Genomic DNA, 23492 nt, shown 5'->3' on the forward strand with positions numbered 1-23492 from the left:
TGTTAACTAACTGGTTGTAATGATATCATCAGAGTATCTGGTTGTTAACTAACTGGTTGTAATGATATCACCAGGACGTCTGGTTGTTAACTAACTGGTTGTAATGATATCATCAGAGTATCTGGTTGTTAACTAACTGGTTGTAACGATATCATCAGAGTATCTGGTTGTTAACTAACTGGTTGTAATGATATCACCAGGACGTCTGGTTGTTAACTAACTGGTTGTAATGATATCACCAGGACGTCTGGTTGTTAACTAACTGGTTCTAATGATATCACCAGGACGTCTGGTTGTTAACTAACTGGTTCTAATGATATCACCAGGACGTCTGGTTGTTAACTAACTGGTTGTAATGATATCACCAGGACGTCTGGTTGTTAACTAACTGGTTGTAATGATATCATCAGGACGTCTGGTTGTTAACTAACTGGTTGTAATGATATCACCAGGACGTCTGGTTGTTAACTAACTGGTTGTAATGATATCATCAGAGTATCTGGTTGTTAACTAACTGTTTGTAATGATATCATCAGGACGTCTGGTTGTTAACTAACTGGTTGTAATGATATCACCAGGACGTCTGGTTGTTAACTAATTGGTTGTAATGATATCACCAGGACGTCTGGTTGTTAACTAACTGGTTGTAATGATATCACCAGGACGTCTGGTTGTTAACTAACTGGTTGTAATGATATCACCCGAGTATCTGGTTGTTAACTAACTGGTTGTAATGATATCACCAGGACGTCTGGTTGTTAACTAACTGGTTGTAATGATATCATCAGGACGTCTGGTTGTTAACTAACTGGTTGTAATGATATCATCAGAGTATCTGGTTGTTAACTAACTGGTTGTAATGATATCACCAGGACGTCTGGTTGTTAACTAACTGGTTGTAATGATATCATCAGAGTATCTGGTTGTTAACTAACTGGTTGTAATGATATCACCAGGACATCTGGTTGTTAACTAACTGGTTGTAATGATATCACCAGGACGTCTGGTTGTTAACTAACTGGTTGTAATGATATCATCAGAGTATCTGGTTGTTAACTAACTGTTTGTAATGATATCACCAGAGCATCTGGTTGTTAACTAACTGGTTGTAATGATATCACCAGGACGTCTGGTTGTTAACTAACTGGTTGTAATGATATCACCAGAGTATCTGGTTGTTAACTAACTGGTTGTAATGATATCACCAGGACGTCTGGTTGTTAACTAACTGGTTGTAATGATATCACCAGGACGTCTGGTTGTTAACTAACTGGTTGTAATGATATCACCAGGACGTCTGGTTGTTAACAAACTGGTTCTAATGATATCACCAGGCCGTCTGGTTGTTAACTAACTGGTTGTAATGATATCACCAGGACGTCTGGTTGTTAACTAACTGGTTGTAATGATATCATCAGAGTATCTGGTTGTTAACTAACTGGTTGTAATGATATCACCAGGACGTCTGGTTGTTAACTAACTGGTTGTAATGATATCACCAGGACGTCTGGTTGTTAACTAACTGGTTGTAATGATATCATCAGAGTATCTGGTTGTTAACTAACTGGTTGTAATGATATCACCAGGACGTCTGGTTGTTAACTAACTGGTTGTAATGATATCATCAGAGTATCTGGTTGTTAACTAACTGGTTGTAACGATATCACCAGGACGTCTGGTTGTTAACTAACTGGTTGTAATGATATCACCAGAGTATCTGGTTGTTAACTAACTGGTTGTAACGATACCACCAGAGTATCTGGTTGTTAACTAACTGGTTGTAATGATATCACCAGGACGTCTGGTTGTTAACTAACTGGTCGTAATGATATCACCAGGACGTCTGGTTGTTAACTAACTGGTTCTAATGATATCACCAGGACGTCTGGTTGTTAACTAACTGGTTGTAATGATATCACCAGGACGTCTGGTTGTTAACTAACTGTTTGTAATGATATCACCAGGACGTCTGGTTGTTAACTAACTGGTTGTAATGATATCACCAGAGTATCTGGTTGTTAACTAACTGTTTGTAATGATATCACCAGGACGTCTGGTTGTTAACTAACTGGTTGTAATGATATCACCAGGACGTCTGGTTGTTAACTAACTGGTTGTAATGATATCACCAGGACGTCTGGTTGTTAACTAACTGGTTGTAATGATATCACCAGGACGTCTGGTTGTTAACTAACTGGTTGTAATGATATCATCAGGACGTCTGGTTGTTAACTAACTGGTTGTAATGATATCACCAGGACGTCTGGTTGTTAACTAACTGGTTGTAATGATATCATCAGAGTATCTGGTTGTTAACTAACTGTTTGTAATGATATCATCAGGACGTCTGGTTGTTAACTAACTGGTTGTAATGATATCACCAGGACGTCTGGTTGTTAACTAATTGGTTGTAATGATATCACCAGGACGTCTGGTTGTTAACTAACTGGTTGTAATGATATCACCAGGACGTCTGGTTGTTAACTAACTGGTTGTAATGATATCACCCGAGTATCTGGTTGTTAACTAACTGGTTGTAATGATATCACCAGGACGTCTGGTTGTTAACTAACTGGTTGTAATGATATCATCAGGACGTCTGGTTGTTAACTAACTGGTTGTAATGATATCATCAGAGTATCTGGTTGTTAACTAACTGGTTGTAATGATATCACCAGGACGTCTGGTTGTTAACTAACTGGTTGTAATGATATCATCAGTGTATCTGGTTGTTAACTAACTGGTTGTAATGATATCACCAGGACGTCTGGTTGTTAACTAACTGGTTGTAATGATATCACCAGGACGTCTGGTTGTTAACTAACTGGTTGTAATGATATCATCAGAGTATCTGGTTGTTAACTAACTGTTTGTAATGATATCACCAGGACGTCTGGTTGTTAACTAACTGGTTGTAATGATATCACCAGGACGTCTGGTTGTTAACTAACTGGTTCTAATGATATCATCAGAGTATCTGGTTGTTAACTAACTGTTTGTAATGATATCATCAGGACGTCTGGTTGTTAACTAACTGGTTGTAATGATATCACCAGGACGTACTGGTTGTTAACTAACTGGTTGTAATGATATCATCAGACTATCTGGTTGTTAACTAACTGGTTGTAATGATATCATCAGAGTATCTGGTTGTTAACTAACTGGTTGTAATGATATCACCAGGAAGTCTGGTTGTTAACTAACTGGTTGTAATGATATCATCAGAGTATCTGGTTGTTAACTAACTGGTTGTAATGATATCACCAGGACGTCTGGTTGTTAACTAACTGGTTGTAATGATATCATCAGAGTATCTGGTTGTTAACTAACTGGTTGTAATGATATCACCAGGACGTCTGGTTGTTAACTAACTGGTTGTAATGATATCATCAGAGTATCTGGTTGTTAACTAACTGGTTGTAACGATATCATCAGAGTATCTGGTTGTTAACTAACTGGTTGTAATGATATCACCAGGACGTCTGGTTGTTAACTAACTGGTTGTAATGATATCACCAGGACGTACTGGTTGTTAACTAACTGTTTCTAATGATATCACCAGGACGTCTGGTTGTTAACTAACTGGTTCTAATGATATCACCAGGACGTCTGGTTGTTAACTAACTGGTTGTAACGATATCATCAGGACGTCTGGTTGTTAACTAACTGGTTGTAATGATATCACCAGGACGTCTGGTTGTTAACTAACTGGTTGTAATGATATCATCAGAGTATCTGGTTGTTAACTAACTGTTTGTAATGATATCATCAGGACGTCTGGTTGTTAACTAACTGGTTGTAATGATATCACCAGGACGTCTGGTTGTTAACTAATTGGTTGTAATGATATCACCAGGACGTCTGGTTGTTAACTAACTGGTTGTAATGATATCACCAGGACGTCTGGTTGTTAACTAACTGGTTGTAATGATATCACCCGAGTATCTGGTTGTTAACTAACTGGTTGTAATGATATCACCAGGACGTCTGGTTGTTAACTAACTGGTTGTAATGATATCATCAGGACGTCTGGTTGTTAACTAACTGGTTGTAATGATATCATCAGAGTATCTGGTTGTTAACTAACTGGTTGTAATGATATCACCAGGACGTCTGGTTGTTAACTAACTGGTTGTAATGATATCATCAGAGTATCTGGTTGTTAACTAACTGGTTGTAATGATATCACCAGGACATCTGGTTGTTAACTAACTGGTTGTAATGATATCACCAGGACGTCTGGTTGTTAACTAACTGGTTGTAATGATATCATCAGAGTATCTGGTTGCTAACTAACTGTTTGTAATGATATCACCAGGACGTCTGGTTGTTAACTAACTGGTTGTAATGATATCACCAGGACGTCTGGTTGTTAACTAACTGGTTGTAATGATATCACCAGGACGTCTGGTTGTTAACTAACTGGTTGTAATGATATCATCAGAGTATCTGGTTGTTAACTAACTGGTTGTAATGATATCACCAGGACGTCTGGTTGTTAACTAACTGGTTGTAATGATATCACCAGGACGTCTGGTTGTTAACTAACTGGTTGTAATGATATCACCAGGACGTCTGGTTGTTAACAAACTGGTTCTAATGATATCACCAGGACGTCTGGTTGTTAACTAACTGGTTGTAATGATATCACCAGGACGTCTGGTTGTTAACTAACTGGTTGTAATGATATCACCAGGACGTCTGGTTGTTAACTAACTGGTTGTAATGATATCATCAGAGTATCTGGTTGTTAACTAACTGGTTGTAATGATATCACCAGGACGTCTGGTTGTTAACTAACTGGTTGTAATGATATCACCAGGACGTCTGGTTGTTAACTAACTGGTTGTAATGATATCACCAGGACGTCTGGTTGTTAACTAACTGGTTGTAATGATATCACCAGGACGTCTGGTTGTTAACTAACTGGTTGTAATGATATCATCAGGACGTCTGGTTGTTAACTAACTGGTTGTAATGATATCACCAGGACGTCTGGTTGTTAACTAACTGGTTGTAATGATATCATCAGGACGTCTGGTTGTTAACTAACTGGTTGTAATGATATCATCAGAGTATCTGGTTGTTAACTAACTGTTTGTAATGATATCATCAGGACGTCTGGTTGTTAACTAACTGGTTGTAATGATATCATCAGGACGTCTGGTTGTTAACTAACTGGTTGTAATGATATCACCAGGACGTCTGGTTGTTAACTAACTGGTTGTAATGATATCATCAGAGTATCTGGTTGTTAACTAACTGGTTGTAATGATATCATCAGGACGTCTGGTTGTTAACTAACTGGTTGTAATGATATCACCAGGACGTCTGGTTGTTAACTAACTGGTTGTAATGATATCACCAGGACGTCTGGTTGTTAACTAACTGGTTGTAATGATATCACCAGGACGTCTGGTTGTTAACTAACTGGTTGTAATGATATCACCAGGACGTCTGGTTGTTAACTAACTGGTTGTAATGATATCACCAGGACGTCTGGTTGTTAACTAACTGGTTGTAATGATATCATCAGGACGTCTGGTTGTTAACTAACTGGTTGTAATGATATCACCAGGACGTCTGGTTGTTAACTAACTGGTTGTAATGATTTCACCAGGACGTCTGGTTGTAAAAGGACATTTTTGTTATCTGTCCAAAATATGTTTCCTATCACGTGTTGACGTTGTCATGCATACAACTGTCTTTACCTAAGATCAATTTACAACCAGAAAATTACGTAATAGTCACATTACATGTCCAATTTAGCCTGCTGGGAAAGCTGGTGATAAACAAATGCCTGAATGTATATGTGACACTTGAAATGATCATGTTTGAGTTATCATTGTAAACAACATAGTTTTGTGGGGCGTAAATTAATTGAAACAGAATTCAGTTCCAAATTCTCAAGGTTGGAGTTCTTTTCCAGCCTCAATCCAAAGACCTTTCATTCCATTCCGTTCCACTCCCATTTGACACTTTGTCACCTATAAAGTGGGAACGAGCGGTGAATTTTGAGTTACGTGTAATCGAAGATGCCTCCAACGCTCCCAGGTAGGCTCCCTGTTAAGTCTCCCAGCTGAGTTAAGTGTTGCTGCTCTGTTGATATTTGTGGTAGACTATCATCAGTGTCCACCCAGAGGATGTTTTCATTGTAATTGGTCATGGCGTGGGAAACTTAGAATGCACATTGTTTTTCGATGTGCTGATGCAGAGGTGTCAATGTGAACCACTTACTTGCAGCAAGTAGCTATGGACAGTGCTGCCCTCTGGTGGAGAGTTCTCATTAGTACTCCAGACAAGCAAAATGCCATCCGCCAGCACAGAGAGTAAAGTATCTGAGTGAGCATAACTGCTATAGGTCATGTTCATTTATATCCATACGGGAACTGAAATAGAGAAGAATTTGAGTTAAGAATGCCCATTAGGTATATTCTTGTATCAACATTGATTGAACAGGATCATGAATGACACCAGTGGGAACAAAAAAATAGCAGTATTTGTTACATAATAATGATAATATGCCATTTAGCAGACGCTTTAATCAAAAAGCAACCTACAGCCATGCATTTTTCATATGGATGGCCCCAGCGGGAATTAAATCTACGACCCATGGCATTGTAAGCGCCGTGTTCTACCGACTGAGCCACATAGGACCATTCACAGTGATCATACCGTGAGTTTTTCTAGATCATCAGAGGAACCTAAAGGTTGCTAATGTAAATGTTTTCTCATTGTATGGCTGGTTAGATAAAGGCAAAATAATAAATAAGAAAATAAATGCTATTTCTTAGACCACGAATATGCCATGTAACATGATAATCTTCAACATCATGTATAGTAACAGAAACCCAAACTGACCCAGAGTCAGTTACCAGAATGACACGTTGTCCACCAGACAGCAGGTCACCTGAGTTACTGTAATAGAAACCAAAACTGACCCAGATTCAGTTACCAGGCGAAGTGAGGCGAAGGATCATGGGATGGAGTGACATGTCATGTAAAATTTTTTTTTTAGAAATTCTTACTTTCACATTTAATATGCTTATTTATTACAATTAATTAATTGAGGCCTGTTTGACACAATTATTTTAATGTCTTATTTAATATGACGGCTGTGTTGATGATAACATTGTTCAATGTTGTTTTTTTGGCAGCCTAACTTTCAGCTGATTTGACCTTTTTGGTTAAATTGATTTCAACATTTCTGGTATGTTAGCTGACCAGTTTCTTTGTTCCTTGACATTTCTTGGACAGCAACCAGGTTTTAATGTCAGAGAATGGCTGTGCATTTGCTGGCCTAAAGTGTCTGTCACATTGGCTGTGTTTATACAGGCAGCCCAATTCTGATCTTTGCCCAATTATTGGTCTTTTGACAAATCACATATTTTGCCAGTAAAAAGACAAAAGATCATAATTGGGCTGCATGTGTAAACACAGCCAAAATGTCACACAGTACTATAGACTAATAACGACATGAACACATGCAACATTTCAATGGAACCACTGGCCCATCGATGAACATTTGACATAGTCTGACATGTGACAATATCAACATGATCTCACAAACACAAGTCAAAATTAGACGTTTGGCCAACTGCCACCTACACACCTCGTGAAAAAACACTGTCAACCTTGATCTATGAACTTTCCTTCCTTTCTAGTTAGTTATATGTTCTTTCTTGCAAATCAAGTAGACTTGTCACTTGACTCCAGCTGTAAATGAATTATAGGTTGTTAACTTTATGCATCCACACTTTAACTCACATAGCACCATACCAGGTGTTCAGTGGTTAATCCACATGTGAAATCATGTGATTTTTCTGTTAGGGTCTGTGTGTGCGTGTGAGCTTGCAGGTGTGTTGTGGTTTTACTGTACAACTGTGGTGGTCTCACGGTCTCATTCAGAAAGTCACTTTCGGTGGTTAGGTGACAGCACACCTCCCCCACATGCCCTGGCCTCATTTTGATAGCTACAGTATACATGAAATCCCAGATTGAAAATAAATGTTAGCTAAATACATTCTAATACAGTATAACACATACATATAAATGTAGTCAAAATGCAACGAAGGGGTTTGATATTACTATGACATTTTATGATATGAATGCATAAGATGCATACAAAGAATATTTTACATACAGTTACTGCACTTCTGAAAACAGACAAATTCATTTGATAAATGTCATGGCCTTTTCTTTTCCTGTATATAATTGATGTATTTCTCTATAAATACGTGGGATCCACACACCACACACCCAGCAAGTCTTCCCCTAATAGAAAAACTGAGTTAATACTAAGATTGGTGAGGTGACAAAACCATTGCACTCATTCTAAACAACATCTTCTCTCAGTAATGTAACCAGTTCTATATGAGTGTTAATAGTGTATTGTACCAGTCTGTTTAGAGTAGTCTGTTAACACTCTACTCCTTGTAATCCGTGTCATTGCCAAACAGACTGGCCTTTTGGCAATCTTCAAATATGAACAATCTAACATGACACAGAGTACAAGCAGTGGAATGTTAGCTAAACAGACAGGTACCCAGGCTAGAGGAATGTTAGTTTAACAGATTGGTACCCAGGCTAGAGGAATGTTAGCTTAACAAACTGGTACCCAGGTTAGTCTCTGAAGACCGGTACCCAGGCTAGTAATTTCCTACACACCTGAAGGGTTCTCTGGCTGGAGTGTGACAGACTGCATGACCTGACAGCACCAACTCCTGTCTTCCCACCACACAGTTCAAAGAAAAGCTTCATGGATTTCAAATCAATCAAATCAAATGTTATTTGTCACATGCTTTGAAAACAACGGGTGTAGACTGACAGTGAAATGCTTAATTATGGGCCCTTCCCAACAATGCTGAGAGAAAAAAAGAAATAATGTAATAATGTTAAAATAATAACACAAGGAATAAATACACAATGAGTAAAGATAACTTGGCTATATACAGTACCGAGTCGAGTTAACTGATGTAGATATGTACATATAGGTACATATTTACATACCTTACCTTCCTGCCAAAATAGAACATAGAAAGTGAACAGACTTTTTGTATACAGTGTTCTTATAGCTCTGAGAAAGATAAACTACCTAGACATGTGACCAGAAGAAGGCTGACTTCGAAGTTTTACTGAGTTCATTGCCATTCCTATCAGAACGTTTGGCTTACCTTTTCATTTTTTCTTTTTACTGTATTATATTGTCTGGGGCTTTTGTTTTGACAGGAAAGTCTTGTGACTTGGAGAAACGTCCATGTCCACTGCCCTCATGAGGACTATTGTCCTACAATGACCATGCTGAAATTCACCATTGGAAAAGTTCTGTCAGATTTAGTGACATTTAATCATTGTAAATATGTCACTTAAGCTGACATATTAGGTACTGTTGAATACTTGTTCCTGACTGGCTTGAAGGGCATTCTAGACAGTGCATTATTTCTCTATATAACGCACAATATATCAGCATGGTAGTAATCAATGACTTTAGTTCATTCTTACATGTTCTATGTAAAAGTTGCTTCGAAAGTTGAATTGAAAACATTATTGGCATTGCTGAATACGATCGTGGAACACACCTTTCACGTCGTTCATTATTTTCCATAGAACGTGTACACCTCCTCGTTGACTTTCCCTTACGTGTCACTTTTGGTGGCATATCACTTATGTCACTAAAATAACTTATTAGCTATATTTCACATAGAATGGCTACGATTAAGGACAGGTAAAATGAGGGAGAGAGACTTAGGAGGGAAAGTTATGTGAAAAACATTGAAAGGGAAACTTTCCAAGCTGAACTTCTAACAGGAAGTTTGTGGGTAGACAGGATGTTCTGCACTGTTGTTAATGGAAATATACAACAATAAGCTATGCTTTTGAACAGAGCAGGCACTCAGTACCTATGGCTTGAATTCACACAAGATCAGAATGATAGCAGGTTGCTGCTGCAGGAAAGAGTTCTTTAATCTTGAGTAGTAATTCATCAAATTCTGTCTTAGCTACGGTGTTGCTATTTCATACTAATGCCAAAACATGTATGTTTGGCCCAAAAAAAAGTAAAAAGAAAATTCAAGGAGACATACAGCGCATTCAGAAAGTATACAGACCCCTTAACTTTTTCCACATTTTGTTACGTTACAGCTTTATTCTAAAATTGATTAAATAAAACAAATTCCTCATCAATCTACACACAATAGCCCAGAATGACAAAACGAAAACAGGTTTTTAGAAATGTTTGCAAATGTATTAAAAATAAAAAACAGAAATACTTCATTTACAAAAGTATTCAGACCATTTGCTATGAGCTTCGAAATTGAGCTCAGGTGTATCCTGTTTCCTTTCATCATTCTTGAGATTTTTCTCCAACTTGATTGGAGTCCACCTGTGGTAAATTCAATTGATTGGACATGATTTGGAAAGGCACACACCTGTCTATATAAGTTCCCACAGTTGACACTGCATGTCAGAACAAAAACCAACCTATGAGGTCAAAGGAATTGTCCGTAGAGCTCCGAGACAGGATCGTGTCAAGGCACAGATCTGGGGAAGGGTACCAAAAAATGTCTGCAGCGTTGAAGGTCCCCAAGACCACAGTGGCCTCCATCATTCTTAAATGGAAGAAGTTTGGAACCACCAAGACTCTTCCTAGAGTTGGCCGCCCGGCCAAACTGAGAAATCGGGGGAGAAGGGCCTTGGTCAGGTAGGTGACCAAGAACCCGATGGTCACTCTGACAGAGCTCCAGAGTTCCTCTTTGGAGATGGGAGAACCTTCCAGAAGGACAACCATCTCTGCAGCACTCCACCAATCAGGCCTTAATGGTAGAGTGGCCAGACGGAAGCCTCTCCTCAGTAAAAGGCACCTGACAGCCCTCTTGGAGTTTGCCAAAAGGCACCTAAAGGACTCTCAGACCATAAGGAAACAAGATTCTCTGGTCTGATGAAACCAAGATTGAACTCTTTGGCCTGAATGCCTGTAACGGGCGTCGTATAGAGGGGACCAAGGCGCAGCATGTTGAGTGCTCATATTTAAGTTTAATGAAATGAAACACTTAGACAAAGAAACAAAACGACAGCCAACAGTTCTGTCAGGTTACCTAAACGAAACAGAAAACAACTACCCACGAAAACCAAGGGGAAAAAAGGCTGCCTAAGTATGGCTTCCAATCAGAGACAACGATAGACAGCTGCCTCTGATTGGAAACCATACCTGGCCAAAACATAGAAACAAAACAACATAGAATGCCCACCCCTTATCACACCCTGACCTAACTAAACAGAGAAAAAACAGCTGTCTTAGGTCAGAGCGTGACAATGCCAAGCATCTCGTCTGGAGGAAACCTCTGAAGGAAACCTGGCACCATCCCTACAATGAAACATGGTGGTGGCAGCATCATGCTGTGGGGATGTTTTTCAGCGGCAGGGACTGGGAGACTAGTCAGGATCAAGGGAAAGATAAACAGAGCAAAGTACAGAAAGATCCTTGATGAAAACCTGCTCCGGAGCGCTCAGGACCTCAGACTGGGGTGAAGATTTAGGGTTAGGATAATGACCCTAAGCACACTGCCAAGCCAACGCAGGAGGTGCTTCGGGTCAAGTCTTTGAATGTCCTTGAGTGGCCCAGCCAGAGCCCGGACTTGAACCCGATTGAACGTCTCTGGAGAGACCTGAAAATAGCTGTGCAGCGACGCTCCCCATCCAACGTGACAGAACTTGAGAGGATCTGCAGAGAAGAATGGGAGAAACTCCCCAAATACAGGTGTGCCAAGCTTGTAACGTCATACCCAAGAAGACTTGAGGCTGTAATCGTTGCCAAAGGTACTTCAACAAAGTACTGAGTAAAGGGTCTGAATACTAATGTAAATGTGCTATTTCAGTTTTTTTTTAAATATACCTTTGCAAAAATGTCTGAAAACCTGTTTTTGCTTTGTCATTATGGGGTATTATGTGTAGATTATTTAGGCAAAAACGATTTAATCCATTTTAGAATAGAGTAAATTCTGTAAAGGTATTTTTTGTTCCAACGTGTTCTCAGTGAGATGACCCAAACATCAAACATATGTGTGGGACACGAAGTAGATACTCGAACAGCTGTGATGTCACGTGTGTGTGTGTTCCTCTTATGCCCTCCCAGCGTCACCTATTTAAGAGGAATGACCATGACCATTACCACAGGACATCTGGACACCCCCGAAACAGACCAATAGGAAGACATGGTAGTGGAGAGCACTGCACACACCACTACCATGTGACACCCAGTAAAAGATGAGAAATGGGGAAATGAAAATATTCTGTAAATGACACGTTAGTCATTTCTTGCAAAGAAGTTGAAGCATCACCATTGATGGAAACCCTGAATAGAAAATGAAACTCACCCAATTCAGGCCGACATGTGCTCTGGAAACAAAGTGATTCAGTCAATATTGTTTCCGTGGTATTTCAAGTATGTTATTATGCTACTGCACTGTAATCATGTTGCATCAAATAACTGTTGACATACGCATACAGCTTTCATCTCAATCGATCCCGGGTATAATGCGAGTGTAGCGAAATGCTTGTGCTTCTAGTTCCGACAGTGCAGTAATATCTAACAAGTAATCTAACAATTCCCCAACAACTACCTAATACACACAATTCAAAAGGGATGGAATAAGAATATGTACATATAAAGATATGGATCAGCGATGACCGAGCCGCGTAGGCAATAGATGGTATAACATTTTATTTTATTTATTTTATTTTTTATTTTACCTTTATTTAACTAGGCAAGTCAGTTAAGAACAAATTATTATTTTCAATAATGGCCTAGGAACAGTGGGATAACTGCCTTGTTCAGGGGCAGAACCATACAGTATATACGTACATATGAAATGTGTAATGTAAGATATGTAAACATTATTAAAGTGACATTATTAAAGTGACTAGTGATCCATTTATTAAAGTGGCCAATGATTTTGAGTCTATATGTAGGCAGCAGCCTCTCTGAGTTAGTGATTGCTGTTTAACAGTCTGATGGCCTTGAGATAGAAGCTGTTTTTCAGTCTCTCGGTCCCAGCTTTGATGCACCTGTACTGACCTCGCCTTCTAGATGATAGCGGGGTGAACAGGCAGTGGCTCGGGTGGTTGTTGTCCTTGATGATCTTTTTGGCCTCCTGTGACATCGGGTGCTGTAGGTGTCATGGAGGGCAGGTAGTTTACCCCCGGTGAGGTGTTGTGCAGACCGCACCACCCTCTGGAGAGCCTTGCGGTTGAGGGCGGTGCAGTTGCAGTACCAGGAGGTGATACAGCCCGACAGGATGCTCTCAATTGTGCAAATTTCTTCAGCCTCCTTAGGTTGAAGAGGCGCTGTTGTCTTCTTCCCAGAGAGATGTTTATTTCTGTCGGAGCGACGCATGAAGAATCCCGGTGGCTGTACCAACTTCGACAACATATCCCGACAGAGCCATGTTTCCGTGAAACAGAGAATGTTACCATCTCTGATGTCTCTCTGGAAAGCAACAATTGTCCTAATTTCGTCTACCTTGTTGTCTAGAGACCGGACATTGGCGAGTAATATACTCGGAAGCGGTGGGTGGTGTGCATGCCTTCAAAGTCTGACCAGGAGGCTGCTCCGTCTACCTCTTCTGTGGCGACGTTGTTTTGGTTCGGCCTCTTGGTTTAGATCCAATGTCCTGGGTGGTGGTGCGAATAAAGGATCCGATTCGGGAAAGTTGTATTCTTGGTTGTAATGTTGGTAAGTTGACATTGCTCTGATATCCAATAGTTCTTCCCGGCTGTATGTAATAACATGTCTTACTCTTTTGGTCCAGACAGCATCAGATACATGGGCTACACATACTTAGACAGAGAGGGGCTGTTTCTGTCTCTCGGGTGATATATCTGGTGAAATTCAGCCACTTGGAATTTGTGTAAAATTATGAAAACACAGAGAGTGACGAAAGATAAATTAGTATTATTATTAAAAAAATGTATTGGTCATTTATTTGCGGAAGCTTGGCCTCCCTTGGCATCCAATAGTACACGCCACTGGATTGGTTGATTGCAAATGAAATTTGTATGTCTTTTTTGCTCTGTCACAAAATACTGTAAAGACTAATGTAATTTTTACGTCTACAATAAAGAAGATCTAAATGACATGATGTTCCCTAAAACAAAGGCATGTTTGTCATGCAACTGTTCTAGTGTTATTTCCCACACCCTGTTTTCTTCCAGTAAATTGACTGGTAAGCATTCTCTGGTCTGTCTCGCCCCCGTGTCTTCCCCTGCTGAAGTTTATGGCTTTGTGACAGGCACCTGACTGAACAATAACCACAGCAAGTACTTAAGCAGAGGACAGAGTGACAGTTATCCATCATCAGCCAGTGCCTTCAAGACATCCTACACACACACACACACACGTACACAGGTGAGTAGCCACAGACTCAGACAGCCACAGACACAGACAGACACACACATGCTTCCTGTTTCAGAAACATTTGACGCTTACTGTAGCTCCCTGTATGATCTGTCTCCTGTTGTTCTTAGTAAATCTCTGCTGTCTTTCTCCTCAGAATGAAGTTGCTGGTAGTTGTGGCTGCTGCTCTGGCGGTGGCGAGTGCCGCTAGCCTCTCATTGGAGGACTTGGAGTTCCATGCCTGGAAACTGAAGTTTGGTAAGAGAGGCATCTCTTTTCACGTCAGCTTGTTTCACTTTAGCTTCTTATCATTGACAACAATGGAGTGTTTGACTATCTCCTCTTTTCTTCATGTTTCTTATCAATCTGAACCTCTGCTCTCTCGTTATCCTGTTTAATGTGATGTAGATCAGGAGGACAACAACCACTTCTTTCATAAGAGCTGCTTACAGACAACTACAAAATGTCTCGAAATACTCACAGCCTGCATATTTTGTTATTATATTTGGTGATATTTAATAGAGGCACCTGTTAATCCTGAACATCTGGCTTTATTGTTTTCTATTGTTTCCTCACGGAGGGCCTTGAGATAAGTAAATTTAACATGGATTTAAGTCAATAAGACATGGACTTACTGTAAGTCAAAAATAGTAATGTTTAGTCAACTTATCTCAAGTCTGAATAAGGCCTTGAATGAACTGACTTTGACTCCTACAGGGAAGTCTTACAGCTCTCAGGTGGAGGAGGCTCAGCGTATGAGCTCCTGGATCTCTAACCGGAAGATGGTAGTGGTTCACAACATGCTGGCTGACCAGGGCATCAAGTCCTACCGTCTGGGCATGACCTACTTCGCTGACATGGTACGGCCCAGAAACATGTTACTGTAGACATAGAACAGATCACATATGTATATGTCAATTTATGAAGGATAAAATGATTAAATGAACAATAGAAGGATCTCTCTTTGTCTGTCCCATTTTCAGATTTACAGCATTCATAGATTAATAAAGAAAACTGACACGATTAAATTGACAATTAAATGGACATGATTTTGATGAACTATGGACTTGTTAATATGTTGTGATCTGTATCCTTTATCTGAACCAAATAATGAAAAACAATAGAAGGATAGACCCCCCCCAAAAAAAAACAAGACAAATAGTCTTTCTGAAATAATTTTGTCCATTGATAATAAATAATTATTATAACGGATTGGATTTATATAGAGCCTTTCTACCAACTAAGGTTCTCAATGCGTTTTACATAGTAAGTGGAAAACTTACCTCATCCCCCACCAATGTATCTAATATAAATTATGTATAAATTAGTATGTGTATCTATTGTTGTGCCCCTCTATGGCAGGATAACGAGGAGTACAGACGCGTCATCTCCCAGGGCTGCCTGGGCTCCTTCAACACCTCCAAGGCCCGCGGCGGCTCTACTTTCTTCCCAATGCTTGGGGACAACGACCTGCCCACCACCGTGGACTGGAGGGACAAGGGCTACGTCACCCCCATCAAGGACCAGAAGCAGTGCGGCTCCTGCTGGGCATTCAGTGCGGTAAGAGAGGGAGTGGGAGGGAAGGGGTTAAGAGAGTGCGTTAACTACAACCTAAACTCTGCTCTAGTCAGATGTAGTTGAGCAGTAGAGGCTGGTGGGAGGAGCTATAAGGGGATGGGCTCATTGTAAAAGCTGGAATGGAATTAATGGAACATCAAACATATGGAAACCACATGTTTGACTCTGTTCCGTTCATTCCATTTCAGCCATTACATTGAGACATCCTACAGCTCCTCCCACCAGCCTCCACTGTAGAGTAATTGGTCAGCCTGTTCTAATACTTGTTCTCTTTCGTCTTGTGCGTGGTGAGAGAGAAACAATATCCCCAGTCTGTAAATGTTTCCATTTTTGTATTCGGCTGTTTTCAAAACACTGTGGGTTGTGACCCTAAAACTTAGCAAAGGTACATCTATTAGAATGTGAGTGTCCTTAATTTTACATTTACATCTCCCTGCCATGTCTCTCTAACTCCCCATCTCCCTCCCTCAGACTGGATCTCTGGAAGGCCAGCACTATAAGAAGACCAATAAGCTGGTGTCCCTCAGTGAGCAGCAGCTGGTTGACTGCTCCGGTGATTTCGGCAACATGGGCTGCATGGGCGGTCTCATGGACCAGGCCTTTGAGTACATCAAGTCCTTGGCCCCTGGAGGTGTGGATACTGAGGACTCCTACCCCTATCAGGCTGAGGTAAGTACTGAGCAGTGAGCAATGGGAAGGGTTGTGTTCATTAGGGCCAAATGTTTAAAAACATTTCCTAATTGAAAACGAAAATTTGCATTTCTTAATGAACGCATTAGGCCTTCCATGTTTCAGTCCATTTTTAATGTCATCCTTCTCCCAGTGTGGGGCACAAAGCGTAGTAGTAGGCCATGACAGGGGTTTTCAAACCTCTCCTCATGGACCTCCAGCCGTTCCATGTATTTGAACTTCCAGAGCTAGCACACCTTATTGAGCTTGTTGACTAATTATGAAACCCTTGATTAGGTAAATCAGCTAATCAAGGGTAACGTCTGGGGGTCCCCGAGGAGAGGTTTGAAAACACTGGGCTATGACTCCTTTCTGACTCAAGGAAGTAGCACAACACTGCCATCTATGGTATATATTTAGCGGTGCAATAGATTCTGACAGAAAGGAGCATTATTTTACAACGATGCATTTAGGTATGAGTTTTAGGCTTTAAATTCGCTATGATGTATGTGCTTGTACTTCTACTAGTTCATGCTATTTTTTACAATTTGAATGTAGATACACCTGTTTTAAGAATACATATTTTTACGCTCAGTCAAAATAATGCTGTGGAATCCCTCATAAAATGTTTCTATGGAAACCCATAAACAACTAGCAACTAAGCCCTCATAAAATGTTTCTATGGAAACGCGTAAACAACTAGCAACTATGCTTCTGTAGTGTTTATTTAACAACGTCTTTCTTTGACAGGACAAGAAGTGCCGCTACAAGCCCGATAGTGTGGGTGCCACCTGCAGCGGGTTTGTTGATGTGACCAGTGGTGACGAGAGCGCACTGCAGCAGGCGGTGGCCACCGTGGGACCGGTGTCTGTGGCTATCGATGCTGCACACTCCTCCTTCCAGCTCTACGACTCAGGTGAGGTCTTTTTGGACGCACTTCTCTCTAGAGGAATCATGTTATGCCTTTTAAGACACGGCTCTCTCCAGACTGAACCTACACCTGTCTTCAAACCTTTAATGGGCAATGACGCCTTCATAAACCCTTGATAAGGCCCATGTATATGCTTCACAAATCTTTTATAAGCAGATAACAGGTCCTGACATCTGGTTCTTTACCAAATGTGGCATAAGCCTTATATAGTTTATAGCATGACATTTTCTTATGAATGATTTGTGAAGCATTTATGTAGGCCTTATAAAGGGCTTAGTAAGGCTTCATTGAGACTGACTCCATAACTGGTTGTTCATAACTGTGACTTGCGGTTCTGGGCAGCAGGTAGCTTAGCGGTAAAAAGGTTGCTGGTTAGAATCCCTGAGCTGACTACTTGAAAATATGTCAATGTGCTCTTGAGCAAGGCACTTAACCCTAATTGCACCTGTAAGTCGCTCTGGATAAGAGCGTCTGCTAAGTATATGCTCCCTGTGTGTTTTGTACATTGAATGCAATATATTGACTTAGGCGTCAACAACTGTGACCCTTTTCTTTTGCAAAAGCCTCACAATGTGACAAATATAAAGTGATACCAGGCTGACATTGGGTGCATATTGAGAATAATGGAATGTTTGTTTATTCCCAGGTGTCTATGATGAGCCAGAGTGCAGTAGTGATGATCTGGATCATGGTGTGCTGGCTGTTGGCTATGGCACTAGTGATGACGGCCACGACTACTGGCTGGTGAAGAACAGGTAAACAACAACATATTGCATACTGTATCAAATGAAGCTAGGCCTATTGGATTGGTCAAGAGCAACCATGTTATGCTTTTGCTAAATGCTAAGTCAGTGGTTGCTTGATGAACGATGTTATGCTATTGCTAAATGCTAAGTCATTGGTTGATCGATGTGTATGTTCCAGCTGGGGCCTTGAATGGGGAGATAAAGGCTACATCATGATGTCCAGGAACAAGCACAACCAGTGTGGCATCGCCACCGCTTCCAGCTACCCCCTGGTCTAAGGGTGAGTCTGACGGCCATCAGTGTCTATCGCAACTATATCTATACTCACATACTATCTCATTAGCTACTATAGTATTAGTGTCTATCACAACTATATCTATACTCACATACTATCTTATTAGCTACTATAGTATTAGTGTCTATCACAACTATATCTATACTCACATACTATCTTATTAGCTACTATAGTATTAGTGTCTATCACAACTATATCTATACTCAAATATTATTTCATTAGCTACTATAGTATTAGTTTCTAACTACATATTATTCACCTAATAGCAGTGCCTATCCTAACTACATATCATTCACCTAATAGCAGTGCCTATCCTAACTATATATCATTCACCTAATAGCAGTGCCTATCCTAACTAACTACATATCATTCACCTAATAGCAGTGCCTATCCTAACTACATATCATTCACCTAATAGCAGTGCCTATCCTAACTACATATCATTCACCTAATAGCAGTGCCTATCCTAACTACATATCATTCACCTAATAGCAGTGCCTATCCTAACTACATATTATTCACCTAATAGCAGTGCCTATCCTAACTACATATCATTCACCTAATAGCAGTGTTGATCCCAAACACATATCATTGAAATGGTAACCATGATGAGTTGATGTTGAACCACAGCCTTACTGTGTATAATCCCAGACAGAAGGGCCTTTGTGTACTGAGTAAAGATTCATGTTGAATTGAAGCTGAGCTACTTGTAAACAACTCATACACTTATATAAATTAGTCCAAATCAAATCCAATCAAACGTTATTTATACAGCACATTTCAGACATGGAATGCAACGCACACACAAAAAAAAATATTAAAAAACAATGAAAATAAAATCTGAAATATTTACTACTCAACAAACATAAGATACAAAACAAAAGAATGACAAACTGAACAACTAAAAAGCCCCTGAAGGAAAAGCAACGCAAAAAATAAGTGTTTTAAGATCTCTTATAAATATGTCCACAAGGCCAAAAGTTCAGTCCGTTTGGCAATTCATCACATTTTCCCACAAACTGATCATACCAACTTAACCTTTGTAATTCACAGTGATTAATGCACACTAGCTATCACTATAGTTCAGTACGTTGGTCAGTCGGTTTCTGTTGATGGTCAATGTTTTTGTATTTCCCCTACACAGATCCAGGAGAGGACATCTGAAGCTTATGGAGGGTGAAGATGACTTGACACAGACAAACCAGAGCAATAATTCAAGCAAATTTTAGTTTTTGTAGCAATAACCAGCATTTTTAGATGTTGTGCATTATTTCTTTGGTAGTTGAAGGTCACACATTTCACTATACAGTACATCCAGAAAATAGTCCTGTTCTAAGAATGTTATTCATGCGCAAAAAAACACTAAAAATCATTCTGATGTTCGAATGTAAATAAATGTACAAAATTAACAAAATAAAAGTTTTATGCCTGTGCAACTATTTGTGGTGGAAATTCAATGTGTGTTTCAATGTGGGACCATTAAGGACAAAGTACCTACTTAAAATGTGTTCCCTATTCTAAAGTATAGGCTAAGCATATTTTTACTTGCAGAAATATTCTCCAGAAATGACCTCATTGGACAGAAAGGTGCACATCTTTTTATCTTATTTATGGGTAAAATCCCATAGCGCATGGAAAAATTCCATGCTTTTATAATGACATACAGTACCAGTCAAAAGTTTGGACAAACCCACTCATTCAAGGGTTTTTCTTTATTTTCACTATTTTTGACATTTTAGAATAATAGTGAAGACATCAAAACTATGAAATAACACATATGGAATCATGTAGTAATGACAGCTTTGCACACTCTTGGCATTCTCTCCACCAGCTTCATGAGGTCACCTGGAATTCATTTCAATTAACAGGTGTGCCTTGTTAAAAGTTAATTGGTGGAATTTCTTTCCTTCTTAATGCATTTGAGCCAATCAGTTGTGTTGTGACAAGGTAGGGGTGGTATACAGAAGATTGCCCTATTTGGTAAAAGACCAAGTCCATATTATGGCAAGAACAGCTCAAATAAGCAAAGAGAAACGACAGTCCATCATTACTTTAAGACATGAAGGTCAGTCAATCAAGAAAATTGGTGCAGTCGCAAAAGCCATCAAGCGCTATGATGAAACTGGCTCTCATGATGACTGCCACAGGAAAGGAAGACCCATAGTTACTTACTGTACCTCTGCTGCAGAAGATAAGTTCATTAGAGTTTCCAGCCTCAGAAATTGCAGCCCAAATAAATGCTTCACAGAGTTCAAGTAACAGACACATCTCAACATCAACTGTTCAGAGGAAACTGCTTGAATCAGGTATCAATGGCTGCTGAGGGTAGAACCGCTTATAATAATGGCCGGAACGGAGCTGGAAACCATGTGTTTGGTGTATTTCATATCATTCCACTTATTCCACTCCAGTCATTACCACGAGCCTGTCCTCCCCAATTAAGGTGCCACCAACCTCCTGTGGTGTACATGGTTATGCTCCGTTAGCTTTCTGACTGATGGTCTGTTGTGTTTGTCTTGTGTCTGATTGTAGACTAACCGGTGGCTATGAGAACTGATTCTGCTCAGTGGTTCACCAGATCCCTGGTGCTTTCAGGAGAAGGAGAAGCCATTCCTGAGTGTGTTTGTGTGCGTGTGTGCGTGTGTGTGTGTTGCATCAGATAAGGTGTGAGAGATAGGTGTACTTTTGAATAGAAATTCCTAGGAATTTATGAATGAATAATTTGTATATATTGAGTGTAAGCCCATATGCACACTGAATCTGTCTGTGTGTTCTCTACCTCCACCTGTCTAGAATGAAGTCTCTTGTGCTCCTCCTATTTGTGGCTGTTACTGTGGCCTTTGTGGTGTCTAAACCCCTCGTTCAGGCGGAGGTGACAACCCCCCTCGTCCAGACGCAGGTGACAACCCCCCTCATCCAGATGGAGGTGACAACCCCCCTCGTCCAGACGAAGGTGACAACCCCCCTCGTCCAGACGAAGGTGACAACCCCCCTCGTCCAGACGGAGGTGACAACCCCCCTCGTCCAGACGGAGGTGACAACCCCCCTCGTACAGGCGGAGGTGACAACCCCCTCGTACAGGCGGAGGTGACAACCCCCTCGTACAGGCGGAGGTGACAACCCCCTCGTACAGGCGGAGGTGACAACCCCCTCGTACAGGCGGAGGTGACAATCCCCTCGTTCAGGCGGAGGTGACAACCCCCTCGTACAGGCGGAGGTGACAACCCCTCGTTCAGGCGGAGGTGACAACCCCCTCGTTCAGGCGGAGGTGACAACCCCCTCGTACAGGTGGAGGTGACAACCCACCTCGTACAGACGCAGGTGACAACCCCCTCGTCCAGGCGGAGGTGACAACCCCCCTCGTCCAGACGGAGGTGACAACCCCCCTCGTCCAGACGGAGGTGACAACCCCCTCGTACAGGCGGAGGTGACAACCCCCTCGTACAGGCGGAGAAGACAACCCCCTCGTACAGGCGGAGGTGACAACCCCCCTCGTCCAGACGCAGGTGACAACCCCCCTCGTCCAGACGCAGGTGACAACCCCCTCATCCAGACGCAGGTGACAACCCCCCTCGTCCAGGCGGAGGTGACAACCCCCCTCGTACAGGCGGAGGTGACAACCCCCTCATCCAGGCGGAGGTGACAATCCCCCTGGGTGTTGAATTTACACCACAGTGGTGGAATGAGGTGATTGATAGAGTACGCTCCACTACATCTTGTGCTGGTCTTGGACTCATACAATTTAATCTTTTACATAGGGTGCATCTTTCCAAATCCAGATTGTCTGACATACTGTATATCCAAATGTAAATGATGAGTGTGATAGATGTCATGTCTCACCATGTTACCTTAGTCACATGTTCATTCAATGCTCTAAACTACAAAATTACTGGGATTCTACTTTTAAAACTTTGCCTGAGGTGCTTTAAATGAACCTGCAGCCTTGACCCTTGATAGCTGTCTTTGGTGTTCCAGAAGACTTGCTCTCCTTGGACCCCAAACATGCCGATACTGTTGCTTTTACATCCTTATTAGCTCGACGTAGAATTCTTCTCCAGTGGAAGTCTGCTCAGCCCCCCTCTACTTCTCAATGGCTCAACGATGTAATGTCCTTCCTAAAGCTTGAGAAAATGAAGTATTCCAATGATACAAATGGGGTTCCAATGATACATTTGTTAGAAAATGGCAACCATTTATATCATACTTTAATGGCTTGCGGAGGCTCCCCTCCGATGAGATTCTTTAAGGTTTCCCCGTAGGCATTACCAGTAGTCATTACATAATAGGTACAGTCGTCAATATAATGCTATCCAGTCCAAGCAAGTTTGTCTAAGGTTTACTTAGGGTGGAGAGGTAGGGAAGGGACTAGGGGGGTTGGGTGGATGTCTTGTATGGAGGGAGGGTGGTTGGGATATGGCAAAATCTTTGTACTTACATTGACGTACATTTTGTAAAACTTGAATAAAAATATATATACAAAAAAAAAAGTAGCCACCCTTTGCCTTGATGACAGCTTTGCCACAGGACTACCTGGCCTGATGACTCCTGGCTGTTCCCAGTCCACCTGGTCGTGCTGCTGTTCCAGTTTTAACTGTTCTGCGTGCAGCTATGGAGCCCTGACCTGTTCACCGGACGTGCTACCTTGCCCCAGACCTGCTGTACTAGACTGAATGTCCTTCACGCCAGCAGGAATTTTAAAGAAGAAGAAGTTCCTTCACACCAGCAGGAATTTTAAAGAAGAAGGCTGGGAGAAGAAGTTCCTCCACGCCAGCAGGGCTTTTAAAGAAGAAGGCTGGGAGAAAAAGTTCCTTCACGCCAGCAGGGCTTTTAAAGAAGAAGTCTGGGAGAAGAAGTTTGGTGGCAGCTGCAAATATTGGGGCATTT

General features: G+C 41.0%; 1 protein-coding gene across 1 annotated transcript; it reads left to right on the forward strand.

Annotated features, from left to right (window-relative positions):
• Positions 1 to 14278: 14278 nt before the first annotated feature.
• On the forward strand, positions 14279 to 20047 carry LOC106560797 (procathepsin L). The gene is made up of 9 exons (XM_014124116.2): positions 14279 to 14401; positions 14547 to 14647; positions 15107 to 15249; positions 15752 to 15949; positions 16439 to 16636; positions 17387 to 17552; positions 18214 to 18322; positions 18492 to 18593; positions 19753 to 20047. Exons 2-8 carry the CDS (start codon positions 14548 to 14550, stop codon positions 18589 to 18591), a joined length of 1014 nt encoding a protein of 337 aa, XP_013979591.1. The 5' UTR covers positions 14279 to 14401; position 14547; the 3' UTR covers positions 18592 to 18593; positions 19753 to 20047.
• The last annotated feature ends 3445 nt before the right edge of the window (positions 20048 to 23492 follow it).

The sequence above is a fragment of the Salmo salar genome, chromosome ssa01 (genome assembly GCF_905237065.1).
Source record: "Salmo salar chromosome ssa01, Ssal_v3.1, whole genome shotgun sequence".
Lineage (NCBI taxonomy): Eukaryota > Metazoa > Chordata > Actinopteri > Salmoniformes > Salmonidae > Salmo > Salmo salar.

Coding starts and splice junctions, on each gene's coding strand:
- LOC106560797 (XM_014124116.2), top strand. CDS start 14,548: ATGAAGTTGCTGGTAGTTGTGGCTGCTGCTCTGGCGGTGGCGAGTGCC. Junction 15,250..15,751: donor TGACCTACTTCGCTGACATG/GTACGGCCCAGA, acceptor CCTCTATGGCAG/GATAACGAGGAGTACAGACG. Junction 18,323..18,491: donor TACTGGCTGGTGAAGAACAG/GTAAACAACAAC, acceptor TGTATGTTCCAG/CTGGGGCCTTGAATGGGGAG.